We start from the raw sequence: 16869 nt of genomic DNA on the forward strand, positions 1-16869 counted from the left end.
AGCTGTGAATGTAATTTTTTGTATTGAAAATCATATTCTGCAGAAATTGCTGGCTTATTACTTTCCCATGCTCCATATTCAACAAGGAAAAAGTGTCCTATTTGCCACTGGTAACTGTAGAAGTTAATTTTCTGATTCTTGTTAGCTGAACATTGAGTTTCATATTGACATGAGGTTTTGAAAAATCCACTTGGCAATGTGCATAGGAAACTACCTCTGGCAATAAGGCAGGACCTCTGAGGTCATGCTTGAAGAAGACTAATGTTTTGACATACTAGCTCCTTCCACTTAAATTGTCAGTATCCGTTTGATATTCTGGCAAACAGTCTGTCACTTAGAGTTGCAAACTGAGCTTGGGAACTCCAGACTTAGAATGAACAAGTTTATTCTTGCCTTCCATTTTAAGATTTTAAAAATATACTCTTGTAACAATCCATGTACTGGACCAGTCTATTTTTAAAAAGTATTGTTACCTTTTTAAATGCATGCATCATTTTTGGAGTATACTTTCTGGATCATGCATACTAAGCATAGGGATATGATGCTATGCACTGCTTGGGAAGCTCATGCACAATCGCAGACATGTTCAGTCCTTAAAGGTGCAGCATTATACAACTTCCACTTTCTGACATCTGTGCATTAATTGCATCCTACGTGCATGCATTTTGGAGAAGTGGCAGACAGCTCAGGTTCAAACAAATAATGATAATACAATGCCTTTTTAAGTAGTACTGTTTGGGTGGCTACATTTAATAAAAACCTTTAGAAAAATATCAAGAGGATTCACAATATTACTGCTGAGACGTTGTGGCTGTACACACACTGGAAATTGTAGAAATAAAATGTAAGTTTAGATGTTTGTTAGAATTTAGAACAAAAAAGTTAAAGATAAGTGAGTCAGAACGGGGGGCTCTAGCCTGGAACTTTGGAGACCCAGGTTCAATTTTCTACTCTATTACAGACTTCCTGTGTGACTTCAGAGGGATGTTGTGAAGATTGTTAAAGATTATGTGGTGTTCAGATATTACAGTGATGAGGCCAAATAAGAACTGAGTACGTTGTATTTTAAGGTCTGCATGAAAGGTTTGTGGAATGGTGCTCCTGCATGTGTTCTGTAAATATTTGTTTAATGAGAATTAACTGTGAACTATTGGGAAACCCTTTCCCTTTGGCTCAGTGATCAGGGAGAGAGCAGTATTGCTATGATGAAAGTTCAGTCCACTGTTTTTTCCCCTGTCCACTGCCAAAGAGACAATCTCCTTAACATATTTTGCAACTGACTACCTTTTATCTGTAGTAGCTGCCCTGGGTGCCCCTTACAATATTTATAGTGCTAGTCAGATTTTCCTATTTAAAAAAAATGTTTTCATATCCCCCTGTTGCTGTGTTGAAATGTCTACAGAAACAACACGACAAACTGACTTAACTGCCTTTACAAGGGTAACCATGTAGCTGACTCTGTGCTACGTTGTCAAATGCACAAGTATTCATGTTAGAACAATGGTGAAAAATATTTTTCTGTAATCGTTCAGCTATAGTAATTTTAGGTGTTGCTGGTAAAATAGAAGGCAGACCTTTTACAGACAAAAATGTGATTAAATTGGTGAGATTGACCCTTTTAAAACACTGATTGGGGAAAATTTTGATAATCTATTAGCCTGAATATTGCTTGGTTTTCATTGTGGCATTTTCACTTATAAATATGTCTAGGAGTTGGGGAAGAAATATTATTTATTACGTTGTGGCTGTACACACACTGGGTATATACTACAGCAGTTTGAATTGAAATATTATTCTTATTGTGAGAAGGGAGAGGCAGTTTAAAGATTTTATCTGACACAATCTTGAGTTGCCCACTGGGTGATTTTTTTTAAATTAACTTAATTTAAACAAAAGTGTTTGGAAGCCATTAAATATGATAGGTGCCGGTTCAAAAATTTGTCCAATTGTTCCATGTACTGGAGTGGCAATAACCTGTAACTACCATAACTGTACAATGGTAAGAGTGTAACACTCTGCTTTCTGCAGAGAAGAGTAAGAATAACCCAAATTATTGTGAAATATAAAAACACATGGGTGAGTCTAGCTGTCAGACTTTGAGACTTTGGAACTTATCACAGTTCACATCTATGACTTTTTCCAGTACTGGACACTTGAGACGTAAGAGTATCCTGTAAGACATCTTGTAAGCTGTCTTTCCTTTTTCCTCCCATACAGGAAATAAAGAAGGACATGAAGAAAGAAAGTATTGCCAACAAACCACCAGAGAAGCCTATAGATGAAGTTTCCAATGGAAGCCCTTTACTGTTTTCTGAGACCATTAGAACCACCAGAAAAGGTACAGTATATCAAATTATAGACTTTGGTTAAACTGATGTGCTTTGTTCACAAAAAATTGAAAGAATGGAATGTAAGCTTTCATTGTTTATAATGTTAAAGCACAGCACGCATACAGTTGTGAAAGGCTACCAATAATTTTGGGAAGATAACAAAAAACTTTCCTTGATTGGCATACAGATGTATTCAGTATGTCAATTTCCATTTTCATTTACATTTACAAAAGCACAGCTTCTTTCCTTCTAAAGAGATCTTGTCTAGATTTATTTTAATTAAGAAAAGCTACATGGGTGGATTACTGAAGCTTATCAAACTGACAGCTAGAAGCATATATAGTGCTCCTGTGCAATGCTGTTAGCAAACTTCAGTCCTGAATGTATCTCCCCCTCCCCCCTTCTTTCCCAAACAGAAGTTGCTTTGTGACAGTGTGATTTTTTTTTTTTTTTTTTTTTTAAAGGATACTAAAAATGATGCTAGGAGATGGGTAGAACTCTCCCCCCACTCCAGCATCCCAGAAGCTTTGTTGGAAAGAGAAGAAATAGAAAGTTGTTTTCTCTCTTCCAGTAGCTAGAAGGATATAGCTTCAAATTAATGAAACACTGCCTATGAAAGATGTAGCTTTCAAATGGTGTGAAGGATAGCATCCTCCTCCTTCTCCCAACATCTGGGGATGGCAACAGGGCTTCTTAACAGGGTAGTGGTGTCCCACTTTTATATCCAACTCTGTATAGCAGAAGGCTGGTGAATTTTTCAAATGTTGCCTCCTTCCCACAGCTATCCCCTCTGCTCCTGGACAGACAGTGTCCTTGTCCACTATGCAACAGTTTTTTCTCTCAGCTCTTCTAACTCATGCTCTCACTGTTTCACTACAAAGTTGAGGGTGTAGAGGAGGAACTGGGTGGAGACAGCTCAGATGTAGCCAAGAGAATGTTGCTGCCACTGCCAATCTCCTCTTTCTCTGTGCAGCAGTTTACCAAGAGAATCTTGTTAGAGGGAGGGAGGCTAAGCAGACAGTTGCTGCAACATGCAAATGTGAAGAAGAGTTCACTAAGAGATACACGGGGAGGGATGTGGGAGGGTTAAATTGATTTGGGATGGGGAAAGAACGGAAATATTTTATTAGAGAGAAAAGGTGGGTGAGGTAATATCTTATATTGGACCAACTTCTGTTGGTGAAAGGGACAAGCTTTTGAGCTTACACAGAGTTCTTCTTCAGGTCTTGGCGGTGTGGCACTATATATATAGATAGATATTACAGGCATTTTTTACTGGTTTAATTTATTTTGTCTTTGAGCAACTAGGTGCCAGGGATGTTTTTAAGCGCTGCCCTATGCTGCCACCGGCCTGTAGCCCTTAAAAGGCAAGCCCCCCTGTTGCAGTTTAAATACATTTCTAAATGAAAAAGAGTTTTCTTTTTTTGGCTACAGTATTATACCTTATGGTTTCTTCAGAGCCCTGCATTGTAATGGAGGGGGTGTTTTTTGTAATGAAACAATGAAGTGCCTCTTGTAAAGGTTGTGCTTAATTAAATAATCAGTTAGTCTAACTCAGTGGTTCTCAATCAGGGGTATGCATATCCCTGTGGGTACGCAGAGGTCTTCTGGGGGGTACATTAACTCATCTAGATACTTGCCTAGTTTTACAACAGACTACATAAAAAGCACTAGCGCAGTCAGTACAAATTAAAATTTCATACAATGACTTGTTTATACTGCTCTATATATTATACAGTGAAATGTAAGTACAATATTTGTATTCCAATTGATTTATTTTATAATTATATGGTAGTAATGAGAAAGTAAGCAGTTTTTCAGTAATAGGGTGCTGTGACACTTTTGTATTTTTATGTTTGTTTTTCTAAGCAAGTAGTTTTTAAGTGAAGTGAAACTTGGGGGTATGCAAGACAAATCAGACTCCTGAATGGGGTACAGTAGTCTGGAAATGTTGAGAGCCACTTGTCTAACTCCTTCAGATTGCAGTCGTGATCTAGGAATGCTTCAGGTTTGCCAAATGCCTCCCAATAATAGCCTGCCCATATTACTAATTGTCTTTAGCTGCTTAAAGGGGGTAGCCATTTTGTTACAGGATTGTTTGTTGGAAATCACCTCCAGCGATTTGTTTGGCTCACAACTGAATAGAACAAGAAGAATGAGAGGGCCTGGTTGCAGGGGCTGCAGTCCTGATTTTTTTTTTCTTTTCATTTTGCTTTTCTGACTGAATATTCTTGATAGCTTTAATATGTTTCCTTCTGGCTACCATAGATAGCCCACAGAGACACTGTACTAGAACTGATTGGTTTGATGGAAGTAATTTAGGGAAACATGTTGTGTGTAACTTTAAGTATATCCTTTAGGGGTGAATTAATAATTCTAGGGATTTCCTTTTCTGCACTACTTAGGGAGTATGATCTAGGGCTTGGTGCTCCTAAATAAGGAGTAATAGGATCTGTTCTCAAGTCAGCTACAGAAATGCTATGTGACTTTGTTCAAATTACTGAAAAATGTGGGGCTAAGAGTTTGAAAATGATTAGTGATTTTGGGTGCCCAATTCTAAACACTGTAATGTGCATTGATTTCCAACAAGGCTGAGTGCCTTCAACGCACTTTAATTTGCCTCAAGTTGGACATCAAAAATCACAAATCACTTTTGAAAATTTAGGCCTCTGTGCCTCAGTTTTCACATATGCAAAATAGGAGTCGTACCTGCCGAATAAAGGTGTTGAAGCATCGTGATCATATACTGCAAGTAAATACATTTCTTCACCTAAATTACAAGTAATACTGTAACTTTTTTTATTTATTTAAAAAAATATGAAACTACTTTATTTTTTTAAGTTCTCTTGAAAGGATCAGAATTTAAATATTGGCCTAATGCACAGAACTGCTTTAATCTTTTAGATAAAAGTTCTGTGATGGAGTCCAAAATTTTCTGCACCTCCGCAGATGATGAATAACATCAAGAATGATGAATAACGTCTAAAGCCATGTAGTGAAAGAATGATAAGATCTGAAGGAGAGATTCTGTGTTTTCCCTCTGAGAGGCTCAGTACAGAACTCTAAGCTCAGTGACTGGGGGATGGGGAATGGGGCTAAGGGGGCTTTGTCAGCTCTGTGCCTTCCCAGACTGCTCTGAGGGTTGTAGCATCTCCTGGTGTAACATAGACATTTTTGGGCCCCTGTCTAAGTTGTGGCATATATTAAGGGCCACAGCACTGCCTGGCATATATTAAGAGCCCTGAGCTATATTAAAAGCTACAGCACTGCCTGGAACCACTGCAGCCAGAGGCAGTGGTTTGTTTTTTTTTTGGGGGGGGGGAGGGGGGCGCGAACGCAGGGTCATGTGTTCCCCTCCTAGATTTCTGCCTTCCATTTAGCAACAGCTTTGGCTCGGGCCAGCTGTCTGGCGTTGCTGGCTCGAGCCACCTGGGGTCACCGTCCCCCCCCCCCAAATGTTTCTCCGCACCCCCCCGAGGGCATACCCCACAGTTTGAAAACCTCTGTTCTCGATCTAGAGGCGAAGCATGGGACAGTTACGTGCCCCCACCCCCGAACCTTTAAATTGTGCTCCCCCTCCCCAATTATCAACAGTTACACGTTGCCTCTGAAGCTGTATGTGCTGCAGCCATGGCCCTGTTGCACATGCTACCCTAGAGCTTGAGAAGGCTCAAAGTTGAATAATCTTAAGACTGCCGTCTGCAGAGTATGTGCCAGGTAAATCCTCTCCTGCCTGGATATGGAGCTTTTAGGACCCCTTTATGCTGCTTCAGCCCTTTTATCTGGCATAAAGGTCTAGATCAGGGGTCGGCAGCCTTTCAGAAGTGATGTGCTGAGTCTTCATTTATTTACTCTAATTTAAGGTTTCGCATACCAGTAATATATTTTAACATTTTTAGACTGTCTCTTTCTCTAAGTCTGTAATATATAACTAAACTATTGTTGTATGTAAAGTAAATAAGGTTTTTAAAATGTTTAAGAAGCTTCATTTAAAATTAAATTAAAATGCAGAGCCCCCCGGACCGGTGGCCAGGACCCGGGCAGTGTGAATGCCACTGAAAATCAGCTCGTGTGCCGCCTTCGGCACACGTGCCATAGGTTGCCTACCCCAGTCTAGATTGAGAGTGAGAATTTTACTCCAAATGTCCACCTGCTGCAATATCTTAACAGATTTAAAAGTAGCCATACTTCAACAAAAAAACTTCAGAAACAGACTTCAAAGAGAAACTGCAGAGCTACAATTCATTTGCAAATTTAACACCATTAATTTGGGCCTGAATAAGTACTGGGAGAGGCTGGCTCACCACATCCACCCTGATTGAATTGGCCCTGTTAACACTGATTCTCCACTTGTAAGATAACTCCCTTCTCTTCATGTGTCCAGTGGTGAGTTAGAGCCGGTTGCACCAGTTCGCGCGAACCGCTTGTTAAATTTAGAAGCCGGTTAGAACCGCTTGTTAAAGGGGTGGGCAATTGGGAGAGGGAGGTTTTGTTGTTGTTACACCAGCCCGCGGGACCGTCCTGTCGGGCCTGCCTGGGCTCCTGGCTGGGGAGGCTCCCTTGGGCCCCTTCCCCGCATTCCACCCCCTCGCAGAGCCTTAGCGTGCCACGCCGCCGGTGCCAGCGCTCTGGACCAGTCCTTGAGCCGGTAAGGGGTGGGGGCTGCGAGCTCCAGCGGGCCACGCGACACTGATACACGCTGCCCTGAGCAGCATGGTAAGGGGGCCGGGCCGGGGTTGGGAGGAGGGGTTGGATAAGGGGCAGGGAGCGGTTGGAGGGGGCGGTCAGGGGATGGGGAACAGGAGGGTTGGGTAGGCATGGGAGTTCTGGAGGTCTGTCAGGGTGGTGGTGGATGGGGTCAGGGCACTTAGGGGACAGGGAACGGGGCGAGTTGGGTAGGGGGTGGGGTCCTGGGGAGGCAGTTAGGGGGTGGGGTCTTGGGAGGGGGTGGTCAGGGGACAAAGAACGGGGGGGGGTTGATGGGTTGCGGGTTCTGAGGGGGTCAGTTGGGGGCAGGACATGGGTGGGGGTCAGATGGGGGGGACGACAGGCTGTTTTGGGAGGCACAGCCTTCCCTACCTGGCCCCCGATACAATTTTGTAACCCCGATGTGCAGGGCCAGGTTTAGGAAGTGCGGGGCCTGATTCAAACAGTTTTGACGGGGCCCCAGCAGGGATGACATAAAAAAACACGTGGGGCTTGTACTCACCAGGCGGCGCTCCAAGTCTTCTGCGGCACTTCGGCGGCGGGTCCTTCATTTGCTCTGGGTCTTCACCGCCGAAGACGCAGAGTGAGTGAAGGGCCCGCCGCCGAAGACCCGGTAGGGAACTGGTTCTTAAGTTTTTGGCTGCTCATCACTGCATGTGCCAGTATCTTTATGCCTGCATCTGTAACTTTCACTCCATGCATCTGAAGAAGTGGGTTTTTTACCCATGAAAACTTATGTCCAAATAAATCTGTTAGTCTTTAACGTGCCACCGGACTCCTTGTGTTTTTTTTAAACTAGCATTCGTGCTTCTGCCAATTAAGATTTATTTTTTTCAGTTACATTCCTATCACATTAAAATTTACTTCAAAAAGCCCACTGGTGCACTTGTTTTTAAGAATGTATGTTATTTTTTTTAAATGGGTGCTTTGCTGTAGCATTACATAGCTAATGACATGAAATGAGCTCTTTTGGCTGTATGTGAGATGCATTGTTCTTATGGTGTTCATTGTGTGGTTTGACTTGAGTCAATCCATCCTGTAATATGGTGGAGGAGGTTATTTAGATTTGTCCTAATAGATCTGAAGGAATTTGAGATCAGTGTCATTGAGCTTTCCTCCTCAAAGGAATGACATTTAGAAGTCGAAATGGGAATAAACATAAGAGGAAGTGACATGTGGACTAGCATTTTGAGAACACAAGACAATGAAATGTAGAATTGCATTGTGGATAATGCTTTTGTTCCTTTGTGTTGTTAATCTCTTGATGCTCCTAGGTAGCATAACATAAAATTCTTCTTGAAAGTATGCTGTATTACCTAGTTCTCGTATAATTGTATGTTTTGATCAAGGGAGAACTTGGTTGCATTTTGAATCTGCTTTTTGAATGTTTTTACTATGAACACACACACACACACACACACACACACACACACACACACACACACACACACAATCCAAACTGTTCTAAACAAAACATAATAATTAACTTCAAATCATGGAAGGATGACTGTTTGGAAGCAGTGTCCAATACAGTTGTTATAATGCCACATATTTTGTGCTGTTGTATGATCTGTCACCGTTTCCACTAAAACACCTTATTTTCAGAAACTGATATAGTCTTTAAAAACATTCTTCCAGCTGAAGTATGACATACATGGCATGAGCCTGTCAGTGCATTTATTATGATTATTTTTCTTACACAACTCAAAACATTTTGATTCCTCTGGTTAAAACCTATTGAAGACACAAAGAATAAAAAGTTAAATTAATGGTGTTTGGTGAGGGCGTTTTCACTCCTGTAACTTATTTTTGATATTATATAAACTAGCTGACTGTCGATAATGTGTAAGCTAGATAATTCTGGGGAGGATAGAACTACTGGGTATATAGACTCTCATTGTTCTGATTCTGGTAATTCATAGGCACAGTGACTTGAGTAAGAGTGACCCCAAATATTTATTCCTCTTGTGCACTGACATGAGGCCCTATTGGTTCCTTGTATTACTTTAAATTTTCATTGTTTGTTTTTATCAATCATCTTCAAAAAAGTCATTCCTCCTGTGACACACTTCTGTGTATGCCCTTTCATTGGCACGATACCCAGGGCCTGGAAAGATGTGTAGTTTTTGCCAAATTGTACAGTTATGAGTGAAGATCCTTTTTAAATACCCTGTTCCATGTATCTTATGGAAATCTCATTGCTTTCTACTGGTACTATAATGTTATGGTAATGATACTGTAGTGAAGATTTAGATAGGGTTTCCATTAAACCTCTCTCTGCTGTGCCTTCTGGTTTTTGTTGAACATTTTTTGCTTGTTGCATTGGGTGTGATAGTGTCCATGCAAGAGTCTTGAAGGCACTAATTTATTTAGCTTCACAGCACACCGATAGGGTAGCTAAGTGTGATAAAGGAATGACACACAGAATAATGGTAAGTATTTTTTATTTCCTGGCTCCAGACACTTGACATAGGTCAGGGTTCCAAAAGATGATTATACGCTGTCATATCACAGGGGTAATTATTCACGGACACCAGTGGCAACTTTATTTTTTACATATGTGGAAAGTGAAACGGAGAGATTAAGTGACTTGACCAAGGTCTGCTGAAAGTCTGTCAAAGTAAGCAATAGGACCCAAATCTCTTGATTTCATGTCCCTTGCTTTAACTACTTTATTAGCTTTTTCTCTTTAAAAAAAAAATCCATTAAAATGTTGTAGAGTTTGGGCAGACCAGGGCAGGTTCATTTAAAGCTGTTAACTTTTGAGGAAGCAACTTCAAATTCGTGTAGCACTTATAATGGAAAGTTAAGAGGAACTTGGCAGCTATTTTGCAGAAGAGAAAGTGGCTCTCTCAGGAGAAGCAGAAAAAGTAAAGGGACGAAAGTAAACTTTGTCTAGTCAGTTTTTTTCTTTAAAAAGCTGATTAATTGCCCCTGAATTGCCCTGAAAATTTGAGTAGTTCTACAGTTACATTTTCATACTCCTGTAAATGAATTTTCTCCAATTTGATTATATGAAAAACCCACAGAAACAGAAATGGAAAAAAACCTGACTGTGTAGAGGAAATAGTGAAACTGGCTATACAAAGTGTTGTCAAATGCATAAAGGAAGCAAAACAGAAAAAACAAAACAAAAACAAAAAACCCCGAGAACTGTTACTGCATTTTTGTCTGATTTCTTTGTTATGATCTTTAGTAGGTAAACAATTTTCAGACAAGTTTATTTTTTAAACTTTACTGTGTTCCTTCAGGGAAAATAAACTACAGGATTATTAAATCAAGAAAGAGAGAGAGAGATTTCTTGTATTATAGATAAGGCTAAGATTTTGTCACGATTATTTTTAGTAAAAGTCACAGACAGGTCGGGGCAACAAACAAAAATTAATGGAGCCTGTGACTTTTACTAAAAATAACTGTGCAAGCTGGGGCAGAGGCTCACAGCCCCAGCTGCATCCCCCACCGCAGGGCAGGGGCGCATGGCCCCGGCGGCAGCCCCCACTGTGGGGCTATGTGTGGCGCATAGCCCCGGCTCCAGCCCCTGCCACGGCTCCAGCTGCTGACAGCTGAAGCTGAAGAAGTCACGGAGGTCTGGTAAAGTCACAGAATCCGTGACTGCCATGACCTCCGTGACTAAATCGTAGCCTTAATTATAGAGAATCTTCATAATGACTACAGGTAACCAGATTGATCTGAAAGACCATTTGTGAATCGAAAGAGGAGGGGGGAGCAGAAACACAGGCAGAGGTCGATGACCTGCACCAATAAGCCAGTGGGTCAACCTCAATCCCCTTAACAGCTGATATCTGGTAGAAGAGCCAGCAAACAGGTTGGATCAACCCCACCGATATACCTGGAATCAGAAGCGTGGTCTAGCACTGGCAGCAGGTTTCAGAAAACTGAGTTTTGTCTGAGGATTCAGGTGTATTTTGTAACTGCTGTGGCAGGAGGCCAGAACAGTGAAAGCCATCCGTGCATGCAGGCATGAAAGCAACAGTGCATGCTGTTTCGGGGCAGCTGTACAGCCATGCAGAGCAGAGGAAGCAGACCTGAAAGCAATCACCTGTGAGATAAGCAGCTTAGCAGTTGCACGGAGGAAAAGGGGACAAGGGAAAGAGAAGAGGAGGAGCCAGTAGGCCAGAAGAGGTTGCCACAGCCCTGTGCATGGAGATGAGAGGGAAGGCAGAGAGCATTGTGAAAGCTCCAGGCAGGGTCATGGGGAAAGCTAGCAAAAGCAGCCAGGAAGCCTGGGGTGGAAGAAGTAATGCTCTGGCTGCTGGGGAAGGACTAAAAGTAGGGTTACCATACGTCCGGTTTTTCCCGGATATGTCCGGCTTTTCGGCAATCAAACCCCCGTCCAGGGGGAATTGCCAAAAAGCCGAACATGTCCAGGAAAAATATGGATGGGCACTTCCTCTCCTGCGGCGGCTCTGCTCCTCCCCGACTCTTCGGCTCTGTTTAAGAGCCGGGCTGCCCGAGCGCTACCGGCTTCGGGCAGCCCCCGTGCCTCCGGACCCTGCGCCGCCAGAGCCCGGCAGGGGAAGTGCCCGGCTGGGGGCGCAGGGTCCGGAGGCAAGGGGGCTGCCCGAAGCCCAAGAGCTACCGGCTTCACAGTTTGCCGGGCAGCCTCCAGACCCTGCGCCCCTGGCTGGGCGCTTCCCCTCCCGGGCTCCAGCTGCGCTGGGGAAGCGCCGGCCGGGGGCGCACGGTTTGGGGGCTGCCCGGCAAACCGTGAAGCCGGTACTGCTCAGGCAGCCCTTTCCGCATGGGAGGGAGGAGGGGCCGGGGAAGGGGCGGAGTTGGGGCGGGGCTGGGGGTGGGAAATGGGCGGGGCCAGGACCCTGTGGAGGGTCTTCTTTTTTTATTTGTTAAGTATGGTAACCCTACTAAAAGGAGAGCTAGTAAGAACAGGTTAATTAAGGGACCTCAGGGTAGGGAGGTGGCCAGGTGGTGGACAAGAGGGAGCTGTGCAACAGGAATTCAGGAGCTGGGTTGATCTGATGGGAGGCCGGCCCCTCTTCTTCATACAGGGCAGCACTGGCCAGATACTTGGTATTTCTACACTCCAATCACATGGGTGTGATTGCAGCTGAGCTAGCTTTAATCTAGCTATCGCAAGTACCAGTGCAGTGCATCTGTGGCAGCGTGGGCTTTACAAGCCCATGTGGAAGAACCCTGGGTACTTACTCAGGCGGTTAGACCATGCTGAACTCCCGTGCTGCCATTGGCCTTTGATACCCACTCTAGCTAGATTAAAGCTAATTCAGCTGCAGTCCCATCCCACCATGTGATTGCAGTGTAGACATGAGGACAGTGAAGGAGCAGCCACCAGCTGCAGCACACAGTCTAGCACGAGAACAGAAATGAGCCTGGGGACAGGGGCAAAGGGAATTAGGCTGTGGGAAGAGTCACGCAAAAGTGCTGGCTGTGACATGCCCAAGCAGAAATACTGTGAGGAAGGTGGGTAACTTGTCTGTCACTCACAGGTAAAGAGATACGGTGTGATAAGGTAATATCTTTTATTGGACCAACTTCAGGTCACCAGAAGAAGAGCTCTGTGTAAGCTCCAAAGCTTGTGTCTCTCACCAACAGAAGTTGGTCCAATAAAAGATATTGTCCCTCACCCACCTTGTCTCTGATATCCTGGAACCGACACGGCTTCAACAACACTGCATACAACCCATAGGTAGAGCGGTGACATGACAGACTCGGGACTACCAGTGTGATTATCTGGTGGGGCAATATAGGGAGGATCTCTCAACAAGACCAGTGACAGCACCAATGCTTGAACCAGGAAGCTAGTGAACAGGAGCGGTGAACAGGAGTTCTGTGAGGAGTTCTTCAGGGGAAGGAGAGGAGACTTAAGTGATGCTTGGGGTGACTTTCTGTTAGTTTGTTTATGTGCTTGCTTGCTTGAAGATTATAGTATGGTCTGTTTTGGGGGCAGTGTGCTAAGCCAATTGGCCAGCGAGGCTAGACTGGGCTAGGCTGAGTGCTTACTGATGAGCTTCTAGCTTGCTATTCCTTGATCCATAACCCTTTTAGGATCCCTTGACAAGAGGATGGGGCTATCTCAGGGGAACAGGGGTTTAAGAAGTCGGCTCTGTAAGATATCAGAGGAACTAACAAACAGGGGAGTCTAGCGACGGAGTGAGAGAGGCATTCCTTCCAGGACAGCTCAGGAGCAGAGGGCGCCCTATGACAGATTGAACTACCAAGGTAAAGGGAGTTTGGGTGCAGTGACAGTTCAGCTGCAGGGGGAGGAAGTCGTGGGACTGTAACCTAACTATTAGAACGGTGCCAGAGAAGCCCCCTAGAAAAGAAAGGGACGGGGGGGGGGGAGGGAAAAAAGCCCTGATAGACCTAACAAGCATACTCTAAACTTAGGCTAACAGCCTGCGCCACCTACCCCCATCCCCTCAAAAAACAACCCTACAAAAGTAAAAGAATGCAGGCAGCGTGTGTTGTGGGGAGGTGGTGTGTGTGCATGTGGTACAAGTCACACCCACAAGCTCATGCCCCTCAGAGACACAGGATGGGCTCTTGAGGCCAGAGTGGCTGAACTGGAGAAGCTAAGGGAGGCACAGAGGGTCACAGAGTGGTACCACCCCCAGTTTGACAACCTCTGTGCTGTAGAAGAAGATGAAATTCTTGGGGAAGGAGAACATCAAGCTGGAGCAGAGGGAATCAGTTCTATAGTTGGGACCTTCCTTCCATACGATGTCATGGTGTCATGGTGTCCTCTCACACTGAGGATACCCCTCCAGGGGAGGGAACCCAATTACTAGAAAGATCCAGATAATAGTAATGGGTAATTCAATTATTAGAAATACAGATAGTTGGGTTTGTGATGAGAGAGAGAGAGAACCACATGCTAAATTGCCTGCCATGTGCGAAGATTGTAGATCTCATGAGATGTCTAGACAGACTTAAGTGCAGTGCTGAGGAGAAGCTGGGGGTTGTGGTACATGTAGTTACCAATGATAGAGAAAAGTAGGACAACGGTCCTGGAGGCCAAATTTAGGCTGCTGCATAAGAGAGTAAAGTCCAGGACTTCGATGGTAGCATTCTCTGAAATGTTCCAGGCAAATCTGCAGAATCTCAGTTCGTGGATGAGACAATGGTGTAGGCAGGAAGGTTTTGGTTTATTAAGAACTGGGGCACTTTTTGGGAAAGAAGGAGACTATACAGGAAGGATGGACTACACCTAAACCGAAATGGAACTTGATTGCTGGCATGTAAAATTTAAAAGGTTGTAGATTTTTTTCAAGCTAAGGGCTGGGAGAAAGCTGACCGGTGCGGAATTGCACAGGGGTTCGGGTGGAGACATCCCTTAGGGATAAATTTCTTAAAGGGAGAACTCTCTATCCTAATAAAGAGGATAGGAAAGAAGTTGGTAAAGTACAGGTAGGAGCTAGCGAAGGAACAGTCAAATGTAAGAGTGCCATTGCAATATAATATTTGAAGGCAAGCAACTGAATATTGACAAAATGTAAGTGCTTTTATACAAATGCTAAAAGTCCAAATACTAAGATGGGTGAACTTGAGTGGCTGGTAGTAAATGATACACTAAGATATAATTGGCATCGTGGAAACTTGGTAGAATGAGACTATTCAATGGGGCACAGTAATACCAGGGTACAAAATAGATAGGAATGACACAGTAGCTTGCGCTGGTGCAGGAGTGGCACTATATGTGAAAGAAATCAGAGTCAAATGAAGTAAAAATCTTAAATGAATCAAACTGTACCATAGACTCTCTATAGATAGAAATTCCATACCTGGACAATAAGAGTGTAACGGTAGGAATATACTGCCAATCACCTGACCCGGATGATGACCGTGATTATGAAATGCTCAGAGAGATTAGAGAGGCTACAAAGGCAGAAAGTGCAATAATGATGGGGGAGTTCAACTATCTTTATATTAAGAACATAAGAATGGCCATACTGGGTCAGACCAAAGGTCCATCTAGCGCAATATCCTGTTTTCTGACAGTGGCCAATGCCAGATATTGACTGGGAACATGTCCCCTCACAAAGGGATGGAGAGAGAACATTTCTAGATACCATAAATTACTGCTTCTTGAAGCAGCTTTTCCTGGAACCCACAAAAGGGAGCACACAATCTTATCGAAGAGGTGAATATAACTAGCAACCATAACATAATTAAATTTAACATCCATGTAGAGGGAGAAATACAAAAGAAATCCACCTCAGTGGCATTTACTTCAAAAAGGAGAACTATACAAAAATGAGGAAGCTAGCTAAATGGAAATTAAAAGGAACAGTCACAAGGTGAAATGCCTGCAAACTACATGAAAACACTAATGGAGGCTCAAAGTAAATGACAGGTTTCAGAGTAGCAGCCGTGTTAGTCTGTATCCGCAAAAAGAAGAACAGGAGTACTTGTGGCACCTTAGAGACTAACAAATTTATTAGAGCATAAGCTTTCGTGCATCCGAAGAAGTGGGCTGTAGTCCACGAAAGCTTATGCTCTAATAAATTTGTTAGTCTCTAAGGTGCCACAAGTACTCCTGTTCTTCTTTTTTCAAAGTAAATGTATACCCCAAATAAAAAGGCAGTAAGAGGAGAAAAATATGTCACCATAGTAAAACAGCAGAGTGAAAAAGGTTATTAGAGGCAAAAAGGCATCTTTTAAAAATTTGAAGTCACATCCTAGTGAGGAAAATAGAAAGGAACATAAACTCTGACAAGACAAGTGTTAAAATATAAAAAGGCAGGCCAAGAAAGAATTTGAAGAGCAACTAGATAAAGACACAGAAACTAACAGCAAACATTTATTAAGTACATCAGAAGCAGAAAGCCTGCCAAATAGTTGGGGTGGTCAGTGGATGATCAAGGTGCTAAAGGAGTACTCAAGGAAGACAAAATTATTGTGAAGGAAGCTAAATGAATTCTTTGCATGAGTCTTCACTGCAGAAGACCTGGACCAGAGCTGTTCTTTTTAGATGACAAATCTGAGGAACTGCCTCAGATTGAGGTGTCAGCATAGAAGGTTTTGGAACAAATTCATAAATTAAACAGTAATAAGTCACCAGGACCAGATGGCATTCACCCAAGAGTTCTGAAGGAACGTAATATGAAATTGAAGAACTACTAACTGTGGTATGTAACCTATCACTTAAATCAGCCTCTGTACCAGATGACTGGAGGGCGGCTTATGAAATGCTGATTTTAAAAAAAAGATTCAAGAGGCGATCCTGGCAATTACAGCAAGCCCAACTATACATACAAAATGATGAGGTCTAAATTAGCGGTTACCATTCCTTCTTGAATAATAACAACACACAATTCCTATGGTCTTGGATAGTTCTCTGAAAACATCTGCTCAATGTGGAAAGGCAGTCAAAAAAAGCTAACAATAGTAGGAACATTTAGGAAAGGGATAGATAATAAAACAGAAAATATCTTAATGCCACTATATAAATCCATGGTACTCCCACACCTCAAAAAAAAAAAAAAAAAAAAAAGAGAGAGGCAACAAAAATTATTAGGGGTCTGAAACAGCTTCCATACAAAGAGAGATTAAAAGGACTGGGACTGCTCAGTTTAGAAAAGAGATGACTAATGGGGGATTTGATAGAGATCTATAAAATCTTGAATGGTATGGAGAAAGTGAATAGGTAAGTGTTGTTTATCCCTTCATATACCACAAGAACTAGGGGTCACCTGGTGAAATTAATAGGCATCAGGTTTAAAACAAACATATGGAAGTACTACTTCACTTAACAGACTGTGGAACTCGTTGCCAGGATATGTTGTGGAGAACAAAAGTATAACTGGATTGAAAAAAGAATTAGATACATTCCTGG

At 42.9% G+C, this 16869-nt stretch overlaps 1 protein-coding gene across 1 annotated transcript in view; it reads left to right on the forward strand.

The window, feature by feature from the left end:
• The window catches only part of SH3KBP1 (SH3 domain containing kinase binding protein 1), a gene marked incomplete in the record, with an annotated part of 339832 nt that overhangs the window by 115987 nt on the left and 206976 nt on the right, over positions 1 to 16869 (forward strand). Inside the window, 1 exon segment of the mRNA XM_034755713.1 lies at positions 2218 to 2338. Within this exon segment, the coding sequence (XP_034611604.1) occupies positions 2218 to 2338 (121 nt within the window).

Source organism: Trachemys scripta, chromosome 1, assembly GCF_013100865.1.
Source record: "Trachemys scripta elegans isolate TJP31775 chromosome 1, CAS_Tse_1.0, whole genome shotgun sequence".
NCBI classification, from domain to species: Eukaryota; Metazoa; Chordata; order Testudines; family Emydidae; genus Trachemys; species Trachemys scripta.